The 21,234-nt window shown below is 37.6% G+C and overlaps 1 protein-coding gene across 2 annotated transcripts in view; it reads left to right on the forward strand.

Moving 5' to 3' along the window:
• LOC126461477 (lysosomal alpha-mannosidase-like) overlaps window positions 1-21,234 on the forward strand; it is a 148,453-nt gene that overhangs the window by 64,909 nt on the left and 62,310 nt on the right. For both annotated transcript variants that reach the window (XM_050096000.1, XM_050095999.1), the window contains exons 3-5: window positions 9,718-9,799; window positions 12,863-13,048; window positions 13,584-13,789. In XM_050096000.1, the coding sequence (XP_049951957.1) occupies window positions 9,718-9,799; window positions 12,863-13,048; window positions 13,584-13,789 (474 nt within the window). The remainder of the gene's footprint in view (window positions 1-9,717; window positions 9,800-12,862; window positions 13,049-13,583; window positions 13,790-21,234) is intronic.

The raw sequence follows: 21,234 nt of genomic DNA on the forward strand, positions 1-21,234 counted from the left end.
GACGTATAGTCGTTTAACTCCTCTCTGTGTTCGTGTTCTCTAGTTTTGACTAGGGCGCGTATGACCCCAGTTGTTTTTTGGTGCCCTAAAGCAAAATGAAACAAATACCATAGTGATATGTTATGATGTGAGGATCCATCCCACTGTCAGTGTGGCGACTATCTAACAGTGGCCCACATCCTACAGGACAGCCCTAATTTGGCCACCTCTCAGCGAAACCTTAAACTTGCTGACACACTGCCTCTGGTGCTAGTGGACTACTGGACTACACCAATGCAGCTAATCTGGTTTAATGTTTTATATTTGAAGTTGCTTTCTGCTCCTCTTTGAGGGATAGATCACATTGGCCTTGCCAACCATTTCAGGGATTGAAAGGGTCCGTAGCCAGCTCCAAAACACAGTACCATTGGCTGCCCTTGCTTGATGGTCTGACATGGCTCCTACCCTTTCAACTTTTTAAATTATTCTTATTTTTTTATTTTGTCTTTGGTTTACTGACTCATTGTCATTGTTCTCTTTCCTGAGGTTTTATCAGCTTGTCTGTGTTTCAAGTTTTTCTTGTGGTATTAGAGGGTGTGGGAAGCTGGCAGGATGCAGAGGGTGCATCTACCATTGCATTAACATGTCCTGATGGCTTTAAGCTGCTTTCTGAATGGCAACTTACCCACCTTCACCTTCTTACACCCCTCTGTCACTTCTATACTTGCTCCTCTCTTGTGGTTTAATTGATTCTTAGTTACATTCAGGTTCCTCAGGATTTGTCTTCTGTATCTTTCCTCTGCAATAGCTTTTCCCAGCTTGAAGCATATAGGACGTAGAGGCTGAGACCTGGTAGTTTGGTCCTTTCAACATTTCAGTTCAACCCAAAGGGAATGATAAAACTTCAGGTAGGATTATGAAGACTATGTAACATACATTAGTTCTGTACTGCTCACCTGTGCAAGAAGTCTTTCAGATGTCGTTCAGTTTTCTGACGAATTGGAATACTCATTAGTAAAACCACCTTATAAAAAGGGTGAAAGAGATAATGTAGAGAATTACTGGTCTTTTTTATTTGCTACCAGTGTTTTCAAAATCTTTTGAGAAGCCAATGTATAGGAGCACACCTCAGTACACATAATATGCTTCCTGAAATGTTTGTAGCATTTTTACGTAAGTTTAATAAACACAACAGAGGCACATAACAGAGACTCATCAATAATATATTCTTCTTCACTATTTACAACAATCTGCCGATGCTTGGGATAACTTTCTGATTGTGCGACTGTAGAAGTCACATGGTTTTGAGGCAAGGAACTCGTCGAGCCATATTAAGAGTGTGTTTTCATCTCGAAAGGTGAAAACCTGTGGGTGCATGGTCAGGTGAATAAGGTGGGTGTGGAATGACTTCCCAACTCAATACATGTGTAGTGTTTTTTGTTGGTTTAGCAGAAAGCGGGTGGGCATTATCATGGAATAGTATCACTTCACACAGTCCTCCTCGTCATTGTTCTTGGATTGCATCTGCAAGGCATCTCAGTTGTTAACAGTAAGTATCAGCAGTGATGCATACACCATGGGGAAGCAATTCATAGTACACCACACTGTCACTGTTCCATCAGATTCATAACATTATTTTTTGTGGGTGTATGCAGGTCTCTGTATGGGGAGTTGTTGCTTTGTTTGGTCTCAACCACTCCCTTGTTTTCCTTATGTTAGCATAAAGACACCATTTCTTGTCACCAGTAATGATACAAGATAGGAACGGCCATTGTTGTTCACAAGTCAATTGATGACAAACAAGCAGAGATGCAGATGTGACCACATGCTGACATTTGTGGTTTTGGCTCAGAGCATGTGGTACCTGTGCACCTGATTTTTGAACCTTTCTGATTGCATGCAAGTGTCGCACAATGGCAGAATGATCACAGTTCCACATTTGCCAGTCCTTGAGCACGCTGATGTGGATCATTGTGGATTAATGCATTTAAATATCTCCATCAAAGCCCGAAGGTCTTCCTGAACGAAGAGAGTCACTATGTCAAAACGATCCTCCTTAAAACAAGAAAACCATTTTCTTGCTGTGCTCCATCCAATGGCATTATCCCCATACGTGGCACAAATGTTTCTGACTGCTTCCGTTGCTGTCACCCCTTTACTGAACTCGAATTGAAGAATGTGTCAGAAATGTTCAGATTTCTCCCCCTCCATCCCATTTTCTAGTGTACACAGCTCCACTTGCTTTAAAGTTCAGTTTCTTATGCAGAAACTGTCTCTGACAATTAACATGGAGGCTTGTCTACTTTGCTCACTTTCACTCTTTTATCATAGGCAGCATTATATTTTTGGGCAACTCTGTGCTCTCACCTAGAATATTCGTAACCCAGAAATGGGCAATCAGTCTTATATGAGGTGTGAGTTTATGAATTTTGTGTATGCTGTTGTTCTGGTGTCTTGCAATTATATATGCATGGGGACAGCAGAGGAAGAAATCCAACATTCATTCATTGAACACTAGGGGGAAAAACAATATGCACTTGAATCACACTTCCTTAAGCACTGTATGGAAAAGTTTGTGCTGTTCAGCTGGTTTCATTTTCAACAGGCTTCCAGCAGAACTGAAAATACTGAGTGCTAAACCCCAAATATTCAGATCCAAGTTGAAAGATTTCCTGTTGGCACACTTGTATACTGTACAAAAATTCCTCTCACTAGTTGAGAATTTTCTCTGCAATGTGTTCTTTATTCCTATACATTCATTCTTGTGTTTTATTAATTCTTTGTTCATAAATTTTGTAATCAACAAATAGCTTTGGGTCACATAGTCCCAAGGAAACTGGTAAATAAATAAATATAAAATGCACTGCAAGCAGCTATGGTATTACTCCCCACATTATGATTTATAATTATACCTGTATACCGTTCACCAAGGCAGTAATGAAGCATTTGCATTGAACTCAAGATAAAAGTGATCTTACATTTTGAAAAAAAAATCTCTAACTATAGGATTTTTTTGACATCGCTATTGACGCCTGGCTGAAGGCATGCAGACAACTTAATTTATCTCATATGGAAAGACATATGACTTGTATTAATCAAAATTCTAGTAGACAACCTTCCTGCCTTGATAGCATTGTCACCAACATTCAGCAAATCAGTAAGGTCTAAGGTTGTTTAGGATGTGTGTTAATTTTTTAAATCAGAGTATAAGGGTATGAGGTTAAAAAAAGAAAAACTAAAATATCTGTATTGTAATGAAATGATGACACTGATAATTACAGGTCAGTTTAAGATGCTAGTATGGAATAGTGTCATTGAACATGCTCTTCTTGAGGATGCATTTACATTATTTATCAATGCACTCTCAGATATACTTAAAAAGTATTGTTAAAAAAAAAAAAACTGCTGGAAAACATGATCTCACTCCTGTGCATAAATGTTCCACACCTGAACTACAGAGGCTCAGAACTCCAGTATATGGGTTCCAGAGAAAATGAGCTGCATAAGGTTCAAAAACAACTACAGAGAAGAAATAGACTATCTATCCAACAGCAAGGCAATTTATATTTTCATCAATAGCTCCCAAAACAATCATAAATCTGCACCACATATTATCAAGGTTCATGGATGGAAGTAAGGATCACAAGTATGGTATCTTATCTAATTTAAATTCTTACTTCATTAATGCAAGTAACACAAATAAGACTGCAGAAAATGAACAAGGCCATAAATTTGACAATACCCAAAACTAAAATTATTCCAACAGTTTCCTGAGTCGTTTTGAATACACATTTTCTGCGTTTTGATAGAAAGAGGTAATGTCATTATCATAGCCGTATCAAACAAATCACTCAAAACGAGAGGACATGAAATTGTATGGTCTCTCTCTCCACTTTTGTGATTAAAAAGAGTGAATATAATAACACATCCGCTGTGTCCACTGATTATATGGATAGTTAGAAGTGATTGTTTCCCTTCAGCCTTAAAAATTAGAATTGCTATGCCTTTAAACAAAAAAGATAATATATCATATTGTAACAGGTGCTGCCCAGTGTCTTTTGTACATATTCTTTGAAAAGTAGTAGAGTACTGCTTGCAGTTCCAAATTTGTGAACATGTTTACAAATAAAATTCTATGTGATTTGTTGACATAGAAAATATTCTATCATGCACAATTCCTTTGCAGAAAATAGAATTATTTGAGATAAAAAATTAGCTGAATTTGTAGAGTAAGCAGTAAAGAGGCACTGTCACACATATATCAAAAAACTAAAAATTGGCTACATGCGAGTAGGATTTGCGCGCTGAGGGTTCTGTGCAAACTTAATTTTTGTGAATGTGTCATTGAGAACCTAGATTCCCAGTATGGATGGGTTATATATAGAATCTCAACATCTCAACTGTTTTACCTGTTTTCAGTGCAGTAATTGGCAAGATATCTGTCCTGGGGAAATCCAAGACTGTATCAGAATCTCTACTGTAGTTTCTCAGATTAGCCCGGACACAAAAAAAAGGGGGGGACTTTAGTTGTATATGTAGATGTAGAAGATTTAATCAAATATTTGATTAAATATTTTTTTTTACTTACTGCAACATGACTGTAATGTACATTTTATGTTTGCATGCAGTAATGTTTGTCCATTATGCTTCTGACAAATGATGAATGAATGCATTAATTTTCTTATGGCAAAAAGATATTTTTTATGTGATATAGTTACAGTTTAACAATTTTCAGATTTTTTGCTTCACTTGTACTGCGAAGCCTTGCTTCTTGCCAAATTTTATGATTCTGGGCCAATGGTTGAGTGAGTTTTCAAGTATCAAAATATGTAACATATATGGCCGTATCTTGTGACTGAACAGGCATATAAGCTTAAAATTTTTGCACAGCCAAGGGACCGTAGAGCTTAGTGACATAAATTTGAACTTGATACATGTGCCTTTTCCTGGAAAAAAGGGTTTTTAGCAATCAGATAGACGGATAACAAAGTGATCCTAAAACGGTTCCATTTTTACAGAATTAGTCACAGGACCCTAAAAATTCCAACAGTTATATTCCTCTGTATTCTAAATTGCTTAATATGTTCTACAGAAAACAACTATGAGACCTATAAACTGCAGCAGACTACTCATCAATATGACAAATGCCAAAAACAGCTTATTGACACCGCAGGTATTGGATTTACCTACCTTACCTCCGAACAAATGGACTCGCCCATCCCACGTCACCAGCATGTGCACAATTGAGGGGAGCGCAGTCAATTGTGAGTGAGCAGTCTAACATAATGGTGTCACTATGTTTTCGAAACAGGAACAACAGAGTTGGATCAAGATTGGATGTGCCATAGGTCGTACAACACAACACTGTCGTCAAGGTCTTCAAGAGGCATGCGGGGAATCGGCATTGCCATAGAGAAAAGTGGCACATTGGGTGAATGCCTTCAATGAAGGTCGGCAAACTGTGGTGGAAATGCAGCAGGCAGGTCATCCTAGCGTCTCTGAAGAAGAAGCGCATGCTTTTGCTGCATTAGTGGACTGTGATTGGCACCATACAATTTGTGAGATCACCCACGAAACCAGATTAGTGCATACAACTGTGCTTTGCATCCTGAAGGAACGCCTGGGCATGAGAAATATTGCATCACGATGTGTTCCGCATGACTTGACGGAGATGCAGAAATGGATGTGTTACGATGCTCCTCAGACGCACTTGGAGTGCTATGAGCATGGAGGAGAGGCTTTCTTACACCGTATCGTAACACTGGATGAGACATGGGCCACATTGTACAAGCCAAAACTGAAACGCCAATCTAACAAATGGTGTCATTATGGATCTCTGCAAAAGTCGAAAGCGCGTCAGAGCCCCGGTATGGTGAAAGTTATGGCGATTCTCGTGTACAACTGTGATGGTGTTATCCTAGCGTATTACGTTCCTCCCCAGCAGACCATCAGTGCACAGTATTACTGTTCATTTTTGGAGCATCACCTGTGACCAGCTTTGCGATAAAAAAGGCGACACTTTGTGCGCAACCACCCATCATTTTGCACGACAATGCACAAGCGCATACAGCACAAGCTGTGGCTGCTCTGTTCGGTCGATGGGACTGGGAAGTACTGTACCACCCGCCATATTCCCCAGACTTAAGTCCTTGTGGCTTTGATTTGATTCCGAAAATCAAGGAACCACTTTATGGCATTTGCTTCAGAACTGTTCCAGAGATTCTACAGGCAGTAGACCGCTCCATTCGCACTATCAACAGAACAGGCTCTGCTAACAGTATAATACACATTTCTACATCGCTGGTAACTAGTTCTACACAATGCTGGTGACTACTTTGTAGGACATTAGCAGGTGCAAACATGTAACTTTTTTGTATCGGTTGTGAATAAATAGTTTCCACTATTTAAGTTCCAACTCTCATATTTAACATTTTGACAGCTCAGTCACATGATGTATAAATGAGTACATTCAGAAACAGCACCTACTGAAAATGACTCAGAGGAAAGGCATTGTATTTAGTAGAGAAATTCAGAAGGTGTCCTAAAGATCTATATCTACACTCTGTAAACACCATGAGGTGCATGGCAGAGGGTACATTCCAATGTACCTGTTATTAGGGTTTCGCTATGTCCATTCACATAAGGAGTGTGGGAAGAATGATTGTTTGAATGCCTCTGTGTGTGCAGTAATTATTCTGATCTTATCCTTGAGATTCCTATGTGAGCAATATGTAGGGGTTGTAGTATATACATAGAGTATTCATTTAAAGATAATTCTTGAATGTTAATAGACCCTCTCGGAATAGCTTACGTATGCTTTCAAGAGTCTGCCAATTCAGTTCCTTCAGCATCCCTCTGACATCCTTCCACGGATTAAACAAACTTGTGACCATTATATGTGCAATATCCCCTGTTAGTCCAATTTGGTACTTCAATATTCTAGGTTGGGTTGCATGACTGATTTGTAAGCAATCTCTTTTGTACATTGATTGCACTTCCCCAGTATTCTACCAATAAATCAAAGTCTATCACCTGGTTTAACCACAACTGAAACTATATGATCATTTCATTTCATATCCGTACAAAGTGTTACAGCCAGGTATTTGTAGACTCCAGTAGTGACTCATTGATATTATAGGATACTACATTATTTCATTTCGTGAAGTGCAAAATTTTACATTTCTGAACATATAGAGCAAGTTGCCAATATTTGTACCACGTAGAAATCTTATCAAGACCTGATTGAATATTTATGCAGCTTCTCTCAGATAGTATTTCATTATAGATAACTACATAATCTGCAAAAAGCCTCATGTTATTATTAATATTGTCTGCAAAGTCATTAATATACAACATGAACAGCAAGGGTCCCAACACACTTCCCTGGGGCAGACCTGATGAGGACTCTCCATCCAAGATAACATGCTGTGTCCTCCCTACCAAAAAGTCCTCAATCCAGTCACAAATTTCACTTGATACCCCTATGTGATCGTACTTCTGACAATAAGTGTAGGTGTGGTACTGAGTCAAATGCTTTTCGGAAATCAAGAAACATTGCATCTATTTGGTTGCCTTGAGTAAAAGCTTGCTGTCATGTCAGAAAAGTGTGAGTTGGGTTTCACGTGATCGATGTTTTCGAAATTAATTTTGCAACAGATGTATGTCAAGGATATTGGGCAGCAGTTTTGTGGATCATTTCTACTACTTTTTTTGTAGACAGGTGTGACCTGTGCCTTTTATCCAAGGACTGGACGCAGTTTTTTTCAAGGGATCTATGGTCTATTATAAATAGAAGAAGGGCTAACTCGGCCGCAAATGCTGTATAGGATCTGACAGGAATTCAATCAGATGCTGAAGCTTTTTTAATTTTAATGATACCAGCTGCTTCTCAACACCACTTACACTAATACTTATTCCATTCACCTGAAAATGGAGTTAAGCATTTCAGCTTTTGTTTTCCTACCCTCAATTTCAGTTCCTGTCTCATTCACTAGGAACTGGGCACTAACTTTGGTGCCACTAACAGCCTTTACATATAACCAGAATTTCTACTACTTTTTTTGTAGACAGGTGTGACCTGTGCCTTTTATCCAAGGACTGGACGCAGTTTTTTTCAAGGGATCTATGGTCTATTATAAATAGAAGAAGGGCTAACTCGGCCGCAAATGCTGTATAGGATCTGACAGGAATTCAATCAGATGCTGAAGCTTTTTTAATTTTAATGATACCAGCTGCTTCTCAACACCACTTACACTAATACTTATTCCATTCACCTGAAAATGGAGTTAAGCATTTCAGCTTTTGTTTTCCTACCCTCAATTTCAGTTCCTGTCTCATTCACTAGGAACTGGGCACTAACTTTGGTGCCACTAACAGCCTTTACATATAACCAGAATTTCTTTAGATTTTGTGAAATGTCATTTGACAATATTCTGCTATGATAGTCACTGAATACATCACTCATTGCTCTCTCAACAGCCAAATGCATTTCATTCAGCATCTTTCTATCTGAAGCCCTACACTTTATATTAAACTTCTTGTGCAGTAATCTCTGTTTTTTTTTTTTTTTTTTTTTTTTTTTTTTTTTTTTTTTTTTTTTTTTTTTTTTTTTTTTTACAGTGACTGTATACCATGGAAGTTCCCTCCTATTATGAACTGTTCTACTGGGTACACACCTATCCAATGCATGGTCAGCTATTCTCTTAAAAGTTTATTTGACACTACCTTTAAACTTGAACAAGAGTTTCTCCACATGCTCCTGCCCTGTGGTGAAAGTTTCAAGTTCTTCATTGAGATATGACACCACTGATTTTTTATCTCGATTACTGAGTATATATATCTTTCTACTTGTTGAATTGTCCTTCGTACTTTGGTAATCATTGTTGCAACAACCGCGTCGTGGTCAGTGATGCCAGTTCCGATGTGGGAATCCTTGAAGAGATCAGATCTATTTGTTGCCATTAGATCCAATATATTTCCACCATAAATGGGGTTCCTAACTATGGTCTTAAGTACTTAAGTTGTGTGTGTGTGTGTGTGTGTGTGTGTGATGAATATAAAGATGGATTATAAATAAATAAAATTGTTTCTTAGTGTAATTTTATTGAGGTAAATATTTTTAATGAAACTTATGGGACATAACAATACTTTTATTTATCTGTGTATGACATAATTGTGTAACAATAATGAAACTTCCCGGATGAAGCAATCGGTAAAATAAAGGAAGGTAGCCACTCACTTATAGTGCATAATGTATGGAGCACAGAGAGACTTAACTGAAATCAGCATTCACACTAGTTTCCAGGCACTCGCTTTTTTTTCTGGCAACAGTATACACATTCCCATACAAGACACAGAGACACCATAACACACACTCCTGTGGCAATGTGTGTACTATTGCTAGAAAAAGAGCTATTGCTGAAAACTAATGTGAATGCCGCTTTCTATTACGTATTTCTGTGCTCCACTCATTGATCCGCTAGAGGTAAATGGTTGCTTTTCCCTTATTTTACCTATTGCACATTTGTGTATCATTTTTGAAAATAATTTTATTTTTTGTTTAATCTGCAAGGGCACATTTGATCTGCAGCCTGTTTTCTCGTAAACAGCCTTGTAGTTGAATGTAAAAGTGTTAAAGATGGCTCCTTAAAATGTTTGTTTATTGTATGTTGTATAAGATTATCATCCTTGTTATTGGCCTTGCAGTTCTTGTCTTACATAGACTGTTTTCTTCCATAGGCCGTTCTATGACACAGAAGGCTGGTGTTCAGTATATATTAGACTCTGTGATTCAGGCTTTGGCCCGTGATCCATCAAAAAAGTAAGTAATTATTATTTCTGTGTGCAAATAAATTTAATTTTGTTATATAGACATCACAAAATTTGGCAAACAAGGTTTTAAAATGTGAGAGGTGAGCTCATATCAAGAACAGAATTTCTAGGTTTGCATGTATGCAGTGTGAAGAATAATGAGACCTAATAACAGTATGAATGATATGGCAATGCCGTATTGTTGTACTTGTATAAACCGGTGTGTTCATCCCTTCCAGATGCTCAGTCTGTTTTTCAGCTTCGTAAAGCCATCGCGTGATTTTTGAAAGCTCCATCAGTGAAGTTTAGTTTTTGTTGTGTGTTACGAAAACGGAACAGCAGAGTTTAGAGTAGCATTATGTTCAACTTGGGTAATCTGTGAGAGTGACTTTTCAAAAGTTCAAGCAGCCCTATGGGGAACATTCCAAGAGCACAAGTTTTTTTCTTGCGAGGCCAAGAACATGTTGAAGATGAACCTCACTGAGGGAGACCTTCACTTCAAAAACTGATGAAAGCATCAAATGTGTGCATACTCTTGTGAGATCAGACTGACATGTAACAATAAGGATGTAGGGTGACCTGTTAAGCCCCAACACAGGCACAGTACATCAAATTTTGACTGAAATTTTGCACATGCGAAAGGTTTGTGCCAAAATGATGCCAAAACATATCACAACTGATCAGAAGGACAATTGAAGAAATGTGCATTGATCATCATGAGAGGATTGCCAATGACCACGAATGTTTGTCATGTGATCACAGGTGATGGATCATGGATTTTTTAGTACAATCATGAGACAAACCCTCATAGTAAGGAGTGTTATAGTGAGATATCTTCGTGACTGAAAAAAAGCTCGAATGAGCAAATTGAAGATAAAAACGATGCTGATTCCCTTTTTTGACAATAGGGGTATCATGCATAAAGAATTTGTTCCTCCAGGAGTAACATTTAACCAAGTGGTTTACAAAGATGCCCTTGAGAGATTCAGGAAAAGGGGAATCGAGTGGGATCGGACATTGTGGACAAGTGGATGTGGCATCATGACAGTGCATGCCATATGGCCACTTCCATTACAGAACTTTTGACCTCAAAAGCCATTGCTGTTGTTTCACTGCCCCCATTCAACTGATCTGAGCCCTTGGGACTTTTTTCTTTTCTTGAATTTGAAAAATGACTTAAAAGGAACATCATTTTGAGCCTCAGGAGAACATTCAGAAGAATGTGACTGACATGTTAAAGGTCCTACCAGATTGAAGCCTTTCAGTGCTGCTACCAGGACTGAGAACGACAGCTCCTCAGGTATATAGCTGGTGAAAGAAACGTCTTTGAAGGGGACAATATTGTTGTTTGAAAAAAATAACTTTGATAGATAAAATAGTCTCATTACTTTTCTCACACCCCTCATAAATTCACTAGGAAGATAGACTAAGCATATTATTGCCTTTGGGAAGTGAATAGCTTCAGCATGCTATGTGTTTAGAATAATAAATTGAGGGCATAGTAGCTCATGCACTAAAACAACACTTTTTGCTTATGTTTATTTTTATGAATAGTTATGATATAACAATCTGGAAAACAAATGAGCAGAATATACAAACAACCTTTAAGCTAAAAAAATGGTTGGTGTGATTTATAATGAAAAGTAAATAGAGAAGCCTCAGCACTAAGTTGTTTAAATATAAAAGGGGTTTGGCTGTTCTACGCGAATAAATTACGTAAACAATGATCCAGATGAAGAGACACTGACCAGCACCCTTCGAACAGGTCCTCTACGTGAATGTGGAACCAGATGCAGATACCATTTATGTCTCAGTAGGAAAAACAGTACAAAACCCAAAATAGTGTGCTGTGTAATTAATTAAATTGTACACAAGATCAAAGATAAAAGTGAAATCATGCCAAAGATAAAAGTGAAATCATGCCTCTAGGAATTCTTTTTAAAATTATCTGTTACCAAAATGTTTTTATCCTGTCAAGGATTACCTGAAAGGATATGTAAATTATGTTGACAATTATGCTAATCGTAACTGCTGTTATTAAGAGGCATTTTACAATAAAATTCAACAGAATTGTGACGTACAACTATGAAACATAGTAAAGCACATAATGTGTATGTAATTTAACTGGATAGATAAAAAAAATGTATTCACCAAGTGGCGGCAGGAGAACACACATATAAAAAAAAGGGTTTTACGGAGGCAAGAGTGTGCTGAAACAATCTGCACAGTTCAGATTGTCTACTGGTGGATAAATAAATAAACTGATAAATTAACATTTATCACACTTAAAACTGAATTTACACTCATTTTATTAGCTCTGTTGCAATGTGCTAATTGTATATTTTTTTGTTCCTCTGAAAGTGAAACTTTGTTTTCAGTTGCAGTTACCATTTTTATAAATTGTGATAAATGTAACATACATTACCTTGAATAAACATTTTACCTTTTTGTAACTGTTATGTACTCTGCAAAAATAACAACATTGTTGATGATGTACATATAAATCTCTTATTTGCAATTTGTGAAAAAGTATAGCTGTTATCAACTGGAAGGTTATTTAAGAATATCATTTTTCATGGCAACAATCTTGAACAAATGTCACAGATTTCTTGCCTCATCAGGGTTGTGTTTGATCTCAAGTTGATGAAAGTTTCCTAAATGTTTGCAAACTGGGTAACTGAGGTGGGTCTGATGATGGGTAAGGAATATGTTGTAGAGACATATGCAGATATCTGTTCATTTCATTTTTCTGCCATCATTGTTTAATTAGGTTTTGTTCTGTTTCCATGTGAAATAATATTATATAATGGCTGGCTTATTATTTCATTCCATTTGTTGTGCATCATTGCATTTTGCTAGATTTGATTCTGTTTTCACTTGGAATAATACTTTGTAATAACCAGCTTCTAATTTTAACTGCAGAAAGGAGATATGATCTTCTGTCATCATTTTCTCTGTTTGAACATTTTATGCTATTATTCTGCTTTTTGTTGTTAAATGCTTTCATTTTCTATTTATATTGTGTATTACAGAAAATAACCATCAAAATATACATCTTACCTTATATTTGCAGGTTTATTTATGTTGAAACAGCCTTTTTCTGGAAATGGTGGAAAGAACAACATGACTCTGTTCGCCACCAGGTAAAAAGGCTTGTTAGTTCCGGTAGACTGGAGTTCACAGGAGGTGCATGGAGCATGAATGATGAGGCTGGGACACATTACCAGTCCACGATTGATCAGTTTACATGGGGATTGAGGTAAATGCCACATGCTGTATTCACATGTTTATATGTGTCACATAACTTACACAGTAAACACTAGTGGAAAAAAATAAGCAGTAGGATCCTATTATATGAGGGGCAGTCAAATGATCAAATGAAAACCAAACACTATGCAATTTTCACATTTTGGTGACCTAAAGAAAGATGTACACAGACATCAGTTTCAGTCCGACTAGGAAGTGAAAGAGTGGGTGCAGTCGTGGATCCTTCAGTGACTTACCACATTCTACAAAACAGTAATTGATCATATCATCTCCCGGTGGCATAAGTGTGTTAACATGTGTGGTGAATACTTTTGAAACGAACCATTCCATGTTCCTTTTGTGTTAGTTGTTTGGCTTTATTTGACTGCTCCTTATTGTTTAAGAATCTAATTCTGCTACAAATATTACAACCATAAAATAACATTTGTGCATTTCCAACATAAATTTTATTTGTAATTTCGTATCCTCATGTTTGGCATGAATTTTTTGTCATTACAAACTGAGCACTGTTTGTCACATTGTTACAGGAAGCTCAATGACACTTTCGGGGAATGTGGAAGACCTCGAGCTGGATGGCAGATAGATCCATTTGGTCACTCACGTGAAATGGCTTCTATGTTCGCACAGATGGGATATGATGGTTTGTTGTTTGGTCGATTAGATTACCAAGATAAATCGACAAGACTTAAGTCAAAGACAGCAGAAATGATCTGGCAAGCTAGTGCTAATTTAGGTGAGTGGGAAAGAAAAGTCAAATGTTGGAAGAGAAATTAAGTTTGCATCTACACAGATGAATTGAAGTTTGTCATAAATTGCGCTCAAAAAGAGAGAGCAATGTCTATTGATTCCTCCTCTTTCCTTTTAAGCAAATTATGTGAAATAGTTCAGACAAACAGACTAGTAGGGTTGATCTGGTATTACAAGAAATATGATTTAACTCCACTTTCCTGGAATCATAGAATACATATAAGAAGTGATTCCAATACTGGATATATACAGCCCAATCAAAGATGCTCCATGCTGTGATAAAGACATTAAGAATCTACACTGCTAGCCATTAAAATTTAGAGCAACATGAATGTGTGATGCAACAAGAATCAAGTGGCATGTACACTGAGGTGTCAGGCCATCTTTTGCCTTGGGAACATGATACCCATTAATGACTGAAAATGGTCTCCAAGTATCCATGCCTAACCATTTCTTGTCAATCTAGTCATTTCAGTTGCACCAGAGCACCCAGTCCACTCCATGTAAACACAGCCCACACCATTATGGAGCCACCACCAGCTTGCACAGAGCCTTTTTGACAATTCGGGTCTATGGCTTCATTGAGTCTGCACCACAGTTGGACCTTACCATCTGCTCTTACCTACTTGGATCAGGATTCACCTGACCCAGCCACTGTTTTCCAGTCATAGAGGCTCCAAACGATAGTCATGAGCCTAGGAGAGGTGCTGCAATCATTGTGCTGTTAGCAAAGGCACTCTTGGCAATCATCTGTTGCCATAGCCCATTAATACCATATTTTGCCTCACTGTCTTAATGGATACTTTCAGTGTACATCCTATGTTGATTTCTTTTTCTATTTCCTGCAGTGTTGCCTGTCTGTTTGCACTGACAACTCTACACAAATGTCATTGCTCTCAGTTATTAAATGAAGGCCGTCAACCACTGTGTTGTCCGTGATGAGAGTTAATGCCTGAAACATGGTATCCTCGGCACACTCTTGACACTGTGGATCTTGGAATATTGAGTTTTCCAATTATTTTCGAAATGGAATGTCCTATGCATCTAGCTCCAGCAACCATTCCGCATTTGAAGTTTGTTGATTCCCATTGTGCAGCAATAATCACATCGGAATCTTTTTACATGAATTATATAAGTTTAGATGACAGTTCTGCCAATGCACTGCCATTTTATACTTTGTGTCTGTGATACTACTACTATCTGTATATGTGCACATCATGTCCCATGACTTTTGTCATCTCAGTGTAAAATACTGTATGCTTGGATACGCAAATGATCAGCATTTCAGCCAGTCGCACAAAGAAGGTAAGAGGAATGCTGTCTACATTCTGTATCCAAGGGAAGATTATTCAGTGAGTTTTCATTCAGCAGTCACATTTAAATGTTGCTGGTTTGTGAGATCATGCTTCGCCCTTTGTAAGGAGTGATGTCTGCCAGCATGTGTCAGAATTCAACAGCATAAGACCACAGCCTGTCAGGACTGTGGTTTATTGTATGGCAATAGTGCTGCTCACATTGGTTGTGATGTCAGGACCATTGGTGAATTTAAAAAAACATGTTTTAAATAATAACTATTACCCAATCACTTGACAGTTGACGTTTTGTAAGGGAGTGCTGTGAGCTGTTTCCGTACTCTGCTATTCGTTGTTCTGAAGGACACGTCAGTGGTGTAGTCGCGCTCAATCAAAATGTAATATGGTTCCTGAACTGTACTTGATTGCAGCAGCGGATAAAATGAACTTAAAACTGCTTTTTGTGAACAAATTCTTCTGTCAAAAGACAACAGAAATGAACACAAGGAAAATAACTTTTTTTTATGGCCTAAAAATTTAGCAGAGTGAGTAGGAGACAACGGATTTTTGTTATACATTCACTTTTAATATGTTCTTTTATATGAAGCTGTTGAAAATGAAAATAAAAAAGTTGTGTTACGATCTAAAAATTGAAGAGTACATGCCATACATTAGACATTAATAGTTACTTTTATAGAGGTGCGTTCAAAATTAAAATGAGTAACTTGAATGTTTAGCAGTAAAAAAAAAAAAAAAAAAAAAAAGTTTGGCATTAATAATTGAATCTATAGGAAAGTGTAAGAAATGAAAATGAAATAGAGATTTCGGTGCACGAACTGCGAACACACGCAGAACTGAATTTGCTATTCCATAATTTTACAGACTAATGCAGAAAAATCAAATTTGTTTTATAATCTAGTAGTTAACGTGTAAAGCATTAGGTACTATGTAGCTAGATGCTGGATAATAAGTGTACACAACACCTTTAATCCATGTGAGGGCAGAACAGTTTTGTACTGCAGCAACTGCTCTCACCATAGCTCTTTCTAGCAGTATGGCAAAGTTTTTACATATTTATTGACAGATCTGAACTACATTATGTATTAACACTTTTTCATGTGAGCGTACTCTCCGATAACGTATATTTCCGCGATAACTGTACATTTCAGCAGACGCCAACAATACGCATCAGTTGTAATATACTACAATATCAGTACGACTTGACTGTACAGCGCTGAGCGGCCTGTGTCATTCGGGTATTGTTTAGTATTGTCGGGCACCTTCGGTCACGTCTGCATGTAAATGAGGTTTAGTTCCATATTCTGCCATCGGCAGTTGTAAAATAAACAGGTAATACGTAGTTTGTAAATACGATGAATGTGCTCTGTTATAATAAAAATCACATTATAATCTTAAATTTTTAAAACTAATATGAATAAACAAACAAACTCACCAGTCAGCAAAGTTGGCATCTGGCTTTGACGGCAGGAAACTCATTGATCATATGTTCACAGTTCAGACGGTTATCAGTTAGGATGTTAGCTTCGATGTGAAGAATGGACAAGGCGTTCAATCTCTCCTCAGACAACGTAGAACGTAGGTAAGATTTCAGTCTTCACGCCGGCACTGTGATTGTTGTGTCGTGCGCTGTGGATGTGTGCCAGTCCCACCCACTGTACAGCACATTTTTCACGCTCCCCGTGGTGCTACTCTGTCCCTTCTTTCACACTTGTAGTGTTACCGCAATTATTGGACTTTTTATACTATGTATTTATTTGCGAAAGTATTTATACAAATCACACACGTTTTTGATGTTGTGTATCGTGTCTGTGCACAAATCAAAGTCTGGGGATGTCAATGGAACACCTGGAGTAGCACTTGTACCTGATATAGAAGCAGCTTCAAAAGGTGTTCCATGTTCATCATCGGACTCGGACGATGAGTCACTTTCATCTTCAAAGTCACTACCCATTATGAGAGAAAGAGCTTCTTCCACAGTCTTTCGCTTATCTGCATATCACTTCTAGTAGAAACTAATTGAGGTTAACAACACGTCACTTCAGTGACTCTGTTGTTAACTACAGACTTTGAACAAAGCCGCAAGATAGTGCATAGGTCAGACTTCCACACAAGTCGAGCTTTGTGACGTGTAGAAATACGACGAGGCAGAACTGCTACAGCAGTCCACCGGCTGGGTGGCACATTCACTCCCAACTTCTGCAGAAGTTCACTGTAGCAAAAGGGTTAAGAGCTGAAAACGAGCATTCTGCTAAACAATTTGTAAGTGCCATATGTAGAAATATTCTAAGAGCAACGTCAACACTCAGAAACACGGCTGTAACCTCTCGTTTCATAAAAATTTACTCATTTTTACTGGTGTATCACTAATCTCAGAAGACTTCAAAAGTTCTGTGAAATTTACACATTCACTAGGGAAGGAAGGCTCTAAATCTGTGACATGTGACGCTTGAAGTATTGCTGCACGTTCAGCAATATCGTCAGGTGAACTGTTCTTAAGGTTACTGAAAACTGTGAAGCAGTCCAACAGTGTTCTGTAGCTTTCCTTCCTCCTCACTAATTTGGCGTACAAGTTGTTGAATACTGGGAGAAATGTTTCGACTCTAAATTTTTCCCTTCCAGTCAGAAGAAATTCTTCAGAGTAAACTTCTTTATCATCATGAAGTTTTCGTTTTCGTGATCTTTTATAGGTGCATTCATAATCTACATCAGTCAGAATATCCATGGATTTATTTTCATGATAGTCGAACATGCCACGAATAGATGGAATAAATCATACAAGTGATTCATATAATTCATGCACTATTTTAGTATAGATACTTATACTTTGCAATTTCAGATTTACACTATTAAACTTCTGTAGTATATCCTTCCAAACTGTCATCATGAATACTGTTTCTAGTCTGCTGAGCTCATTCAGTAAAGCTGAAGCCTCATTTTGCACAAGTGGTTTTTCAGATGTATTCTTGGCAATATGTGTGAGGGCATTGATAATGCCCTCCCAGTTTCCATATAGACTTACACACGCTTCCTCTCTTGCTGACCAACATGTTTTTGATAAACTTTTTACCGTTTTGCTTCCTCGTTTCATGAAAGAAAGAAGTTTATCCCAGCGCTATGTAGAAGCAGAGAAAAATTATTAAGGTTTTGCACTATATTGAAAAATGAAGATGCTTCCCGGCAACAGCTTGCAGCACTAGTGCTGACTAAATTCAAAGAATGTGCTGCACAGGCACCTAATGCACTTTCGGATTTCATTCTTTAATGCGTGCCTGCATACCAGTGTAGGTTCCTAACATATTGCTTGCGTTGTCATATGACTGGCCTCTACTGTCAGTAATATCAATGGAATTTGTAGACAGGACTTTAGTATGGCCTCAGCTAAGCTTTTGGACTTTTGTCCCAGTTTTCGTAAAAACAGAAGGAAAGATTCAAGAGGTTCACCATTCTCGTTCTCATACCTTAATATGAAAGATAATTGATTAATATGTGAAATGTCCGCAGTAGAATCTACTATTATATAGAAATATTTGGCAGTTTTATTTCACTTTTGATAATTCTTTTTATTCGTTCAGAAAGAAGCTCTATTATTGCATTACAGATTGTCGAACAGAGATAACTTGTATGTCCCTGCCCTGGATTTCCATATCGCTCAATGTGCTCTGTGAGAAAAGGATCAAACTCGGCTATAATTTCAAGAGACATTATAAATTGACCATTATGTAATGAATAGAATCTTTCAACGTTTCCACTTTGGGGAAGTCCACGACTTGCTAGCTTCTTCACTACTGCAAACACCCTTTTCAACACCATGCGCCAGTACATTTTTTCTGTCTCAACATATGACTTGAAATGGTTATGTATTGTTCCAAGTGACTTTTTTCTTTTTAAGAGTGATAACTCAGAATTTTTGTGTTCAAGTGAATTCTCATGATGAGATAAAATATTAGAAATATTTTTTCAATCTGCAGTACCATTAGTAGCAATCGTGGCCTTACCTCTGAACAATTTACATGGTGCACAAAAAACAGCACCGGTGCTACAGGAGTATACTAGAAAATCATGCAGAGTTGATTCGCCATTTAAAAGTTTATGGTAAAATACATTTTTATTCAAATATCTGGTTTTATTGCCTATTGATCTTCTTGAATTAGAAAAATCACCATTACAATTTTGATTAATGCCACGTTGTAAGACAATGTTGATTCATTGACACACCATTCTGCAGGATCATCACTAATGAGGGTATTTCTTTTTGTAATGTCTGACTCGACACTTAGTTTTTCGTAGAAATCAAAATCAGGAACAGTGTGCTTTTCGTCATTTTTAACTTTTTGTTCTGTCTGTATTTACTTCTTTTACAACAGCTGCAGTGCCAGAAACGTCATCCATACTACTTGATCTCAAAGTCGAACCAGCAACATTTTTCGCGAAAAATTTATCTACTCTGCCAAGACTTTTTAGAACATTGGCTTCTCGTTCTTGGCTTTCCTTCGATAATTTCCAAAATGCTGTCCCACTTAATTTTGCACGTTTGCTTTTTTTCACTGTTATTCATATTAAGGCACTTACAAAATTGTCAGCAAACAGTCAAAACAAAAGAAAAAAAAATGTAAAAGGAAAGAAAGAAAGACTGTAAGACTGTATCCAGTTCCAATTGTACTACACTGCATATGAGCACAAAGCCTTTTACTTTAAACACAGCACACGAGCAAAGATGATTGGCTCTGAGCACTATGGGACTTAACATCTGAGGTCATCAGTCCCCTAGAACTGAGAACTACCTAAACCTAACTAACCTAAGGACATCACACACATCCATGCCCGAGGCAGGATTCGAACCTGGGACCGTAGCGGTCGCGCGGTTCCAGACTGAAGCGCCTTTAACCGCTTGGCCACACCGGCCGGCGCAAAGAAGATTATTCCTATAAACATGGAGCGGTGAAATGACCAACTTGGATTACTCAACCTAACTGTGCTATGTAAGAACAACAATGCAGAATAATTTAATTTCATTGTCGCCTATTTTTCTGCTCTCAGTGAACAGTAGAAGTACACCTGCCAGCTGGAACTCATCTTGCAAAGAAAATGGGACAGTCTCTTTTTTTTTTTTTTTGTTTCTGTTTCCTGCGCTGCCAGAATTTTAGCTGGAACGCAGATACGTTCTGAATATTCTTTACACTGTCTTTCTAATTAAAAAAGCAAGTAATTTTTTCAATTTCTTGCAATGAGGTGTGCTGGATCAATTCTTACCCCACTTATTCTTATAACATTTTTGTGGTCTCTGTGGGCAGAGAAGACAGACTACAAAGTTTAACTAGTCTTGTTGGCATTTGATGTGGTGCGTTGTCATTTGTGTGAACACTGCTGTTACGTCTACACGCAAATGCAGCTTTTGTTCCAACATAAAATAAAAATAACATTTCCTCAAAGAAAAAAAGTGTGGTTAAGAACTTTAATATAAAATTTGCACTACAACATACTATATGATTGCACAGAGTGGGAACTTTGATATCGTGCAGGCTACAGCACAATAAATGAGACAAATGAAAGTTTGTTTCTTCTTTTTTTGCCAAATAAAGTAACTAAGTAAATAAATAAATAGATTTTTAAACTGTTGTGGAATGTATCTCACACATTAATGTTCTGTTTGTATAAACATGTATTTAAAAATGTAAAACATTCCCAGTCTCAACATGTTTTGTTAAACGGGTGTCATTAATGGTTCAAGTGGCTCTGAGCACTATGGGACTTAACTTCTGAGGTCATCAGTCCCCTAGAACTTAGAACTACTTGAACCTAACTAGCCTAAAGACACCACACACATCCATGTCCAAGTCAGGATTTGAACCTGCGACTGTAGCGCTCGCGCAGTTCCAGACTGTAGTGCCTAGAACTGCTCGGCCATCCCGGCCGGCAGATGTCACTAAATCAAAGCTCAGATACTGAAGACCACAGAGCTTTCACATTAATTACAGTAATGGAGGGTTGACTTGATACTTCCCCGTAATTTCTGCAAGAAATTTAAATAGTCAGGTTTTACATACTGAGTCCCACACATGTTACAGTATTTAAGAAATTGCTGATTAGCTTATCACAGCTTTTCAGGGGTCCCAGTATT

This window comes from Schistocerca serialis, chromosome 1 (assembly GCF_023864345.2).
Source record: "Schistocerca serialis cubense isolate TAMUIC-IGC-003099 chromosome 1, iqSchSeri2.2, whole genome shotgun sequence".
Lineage (NCBI taxonomy): Eukaryota > Metazoa > Arthropoda > Insecta > Orthoptera > Acrididae > Schistocerca > Schistocerca serialis.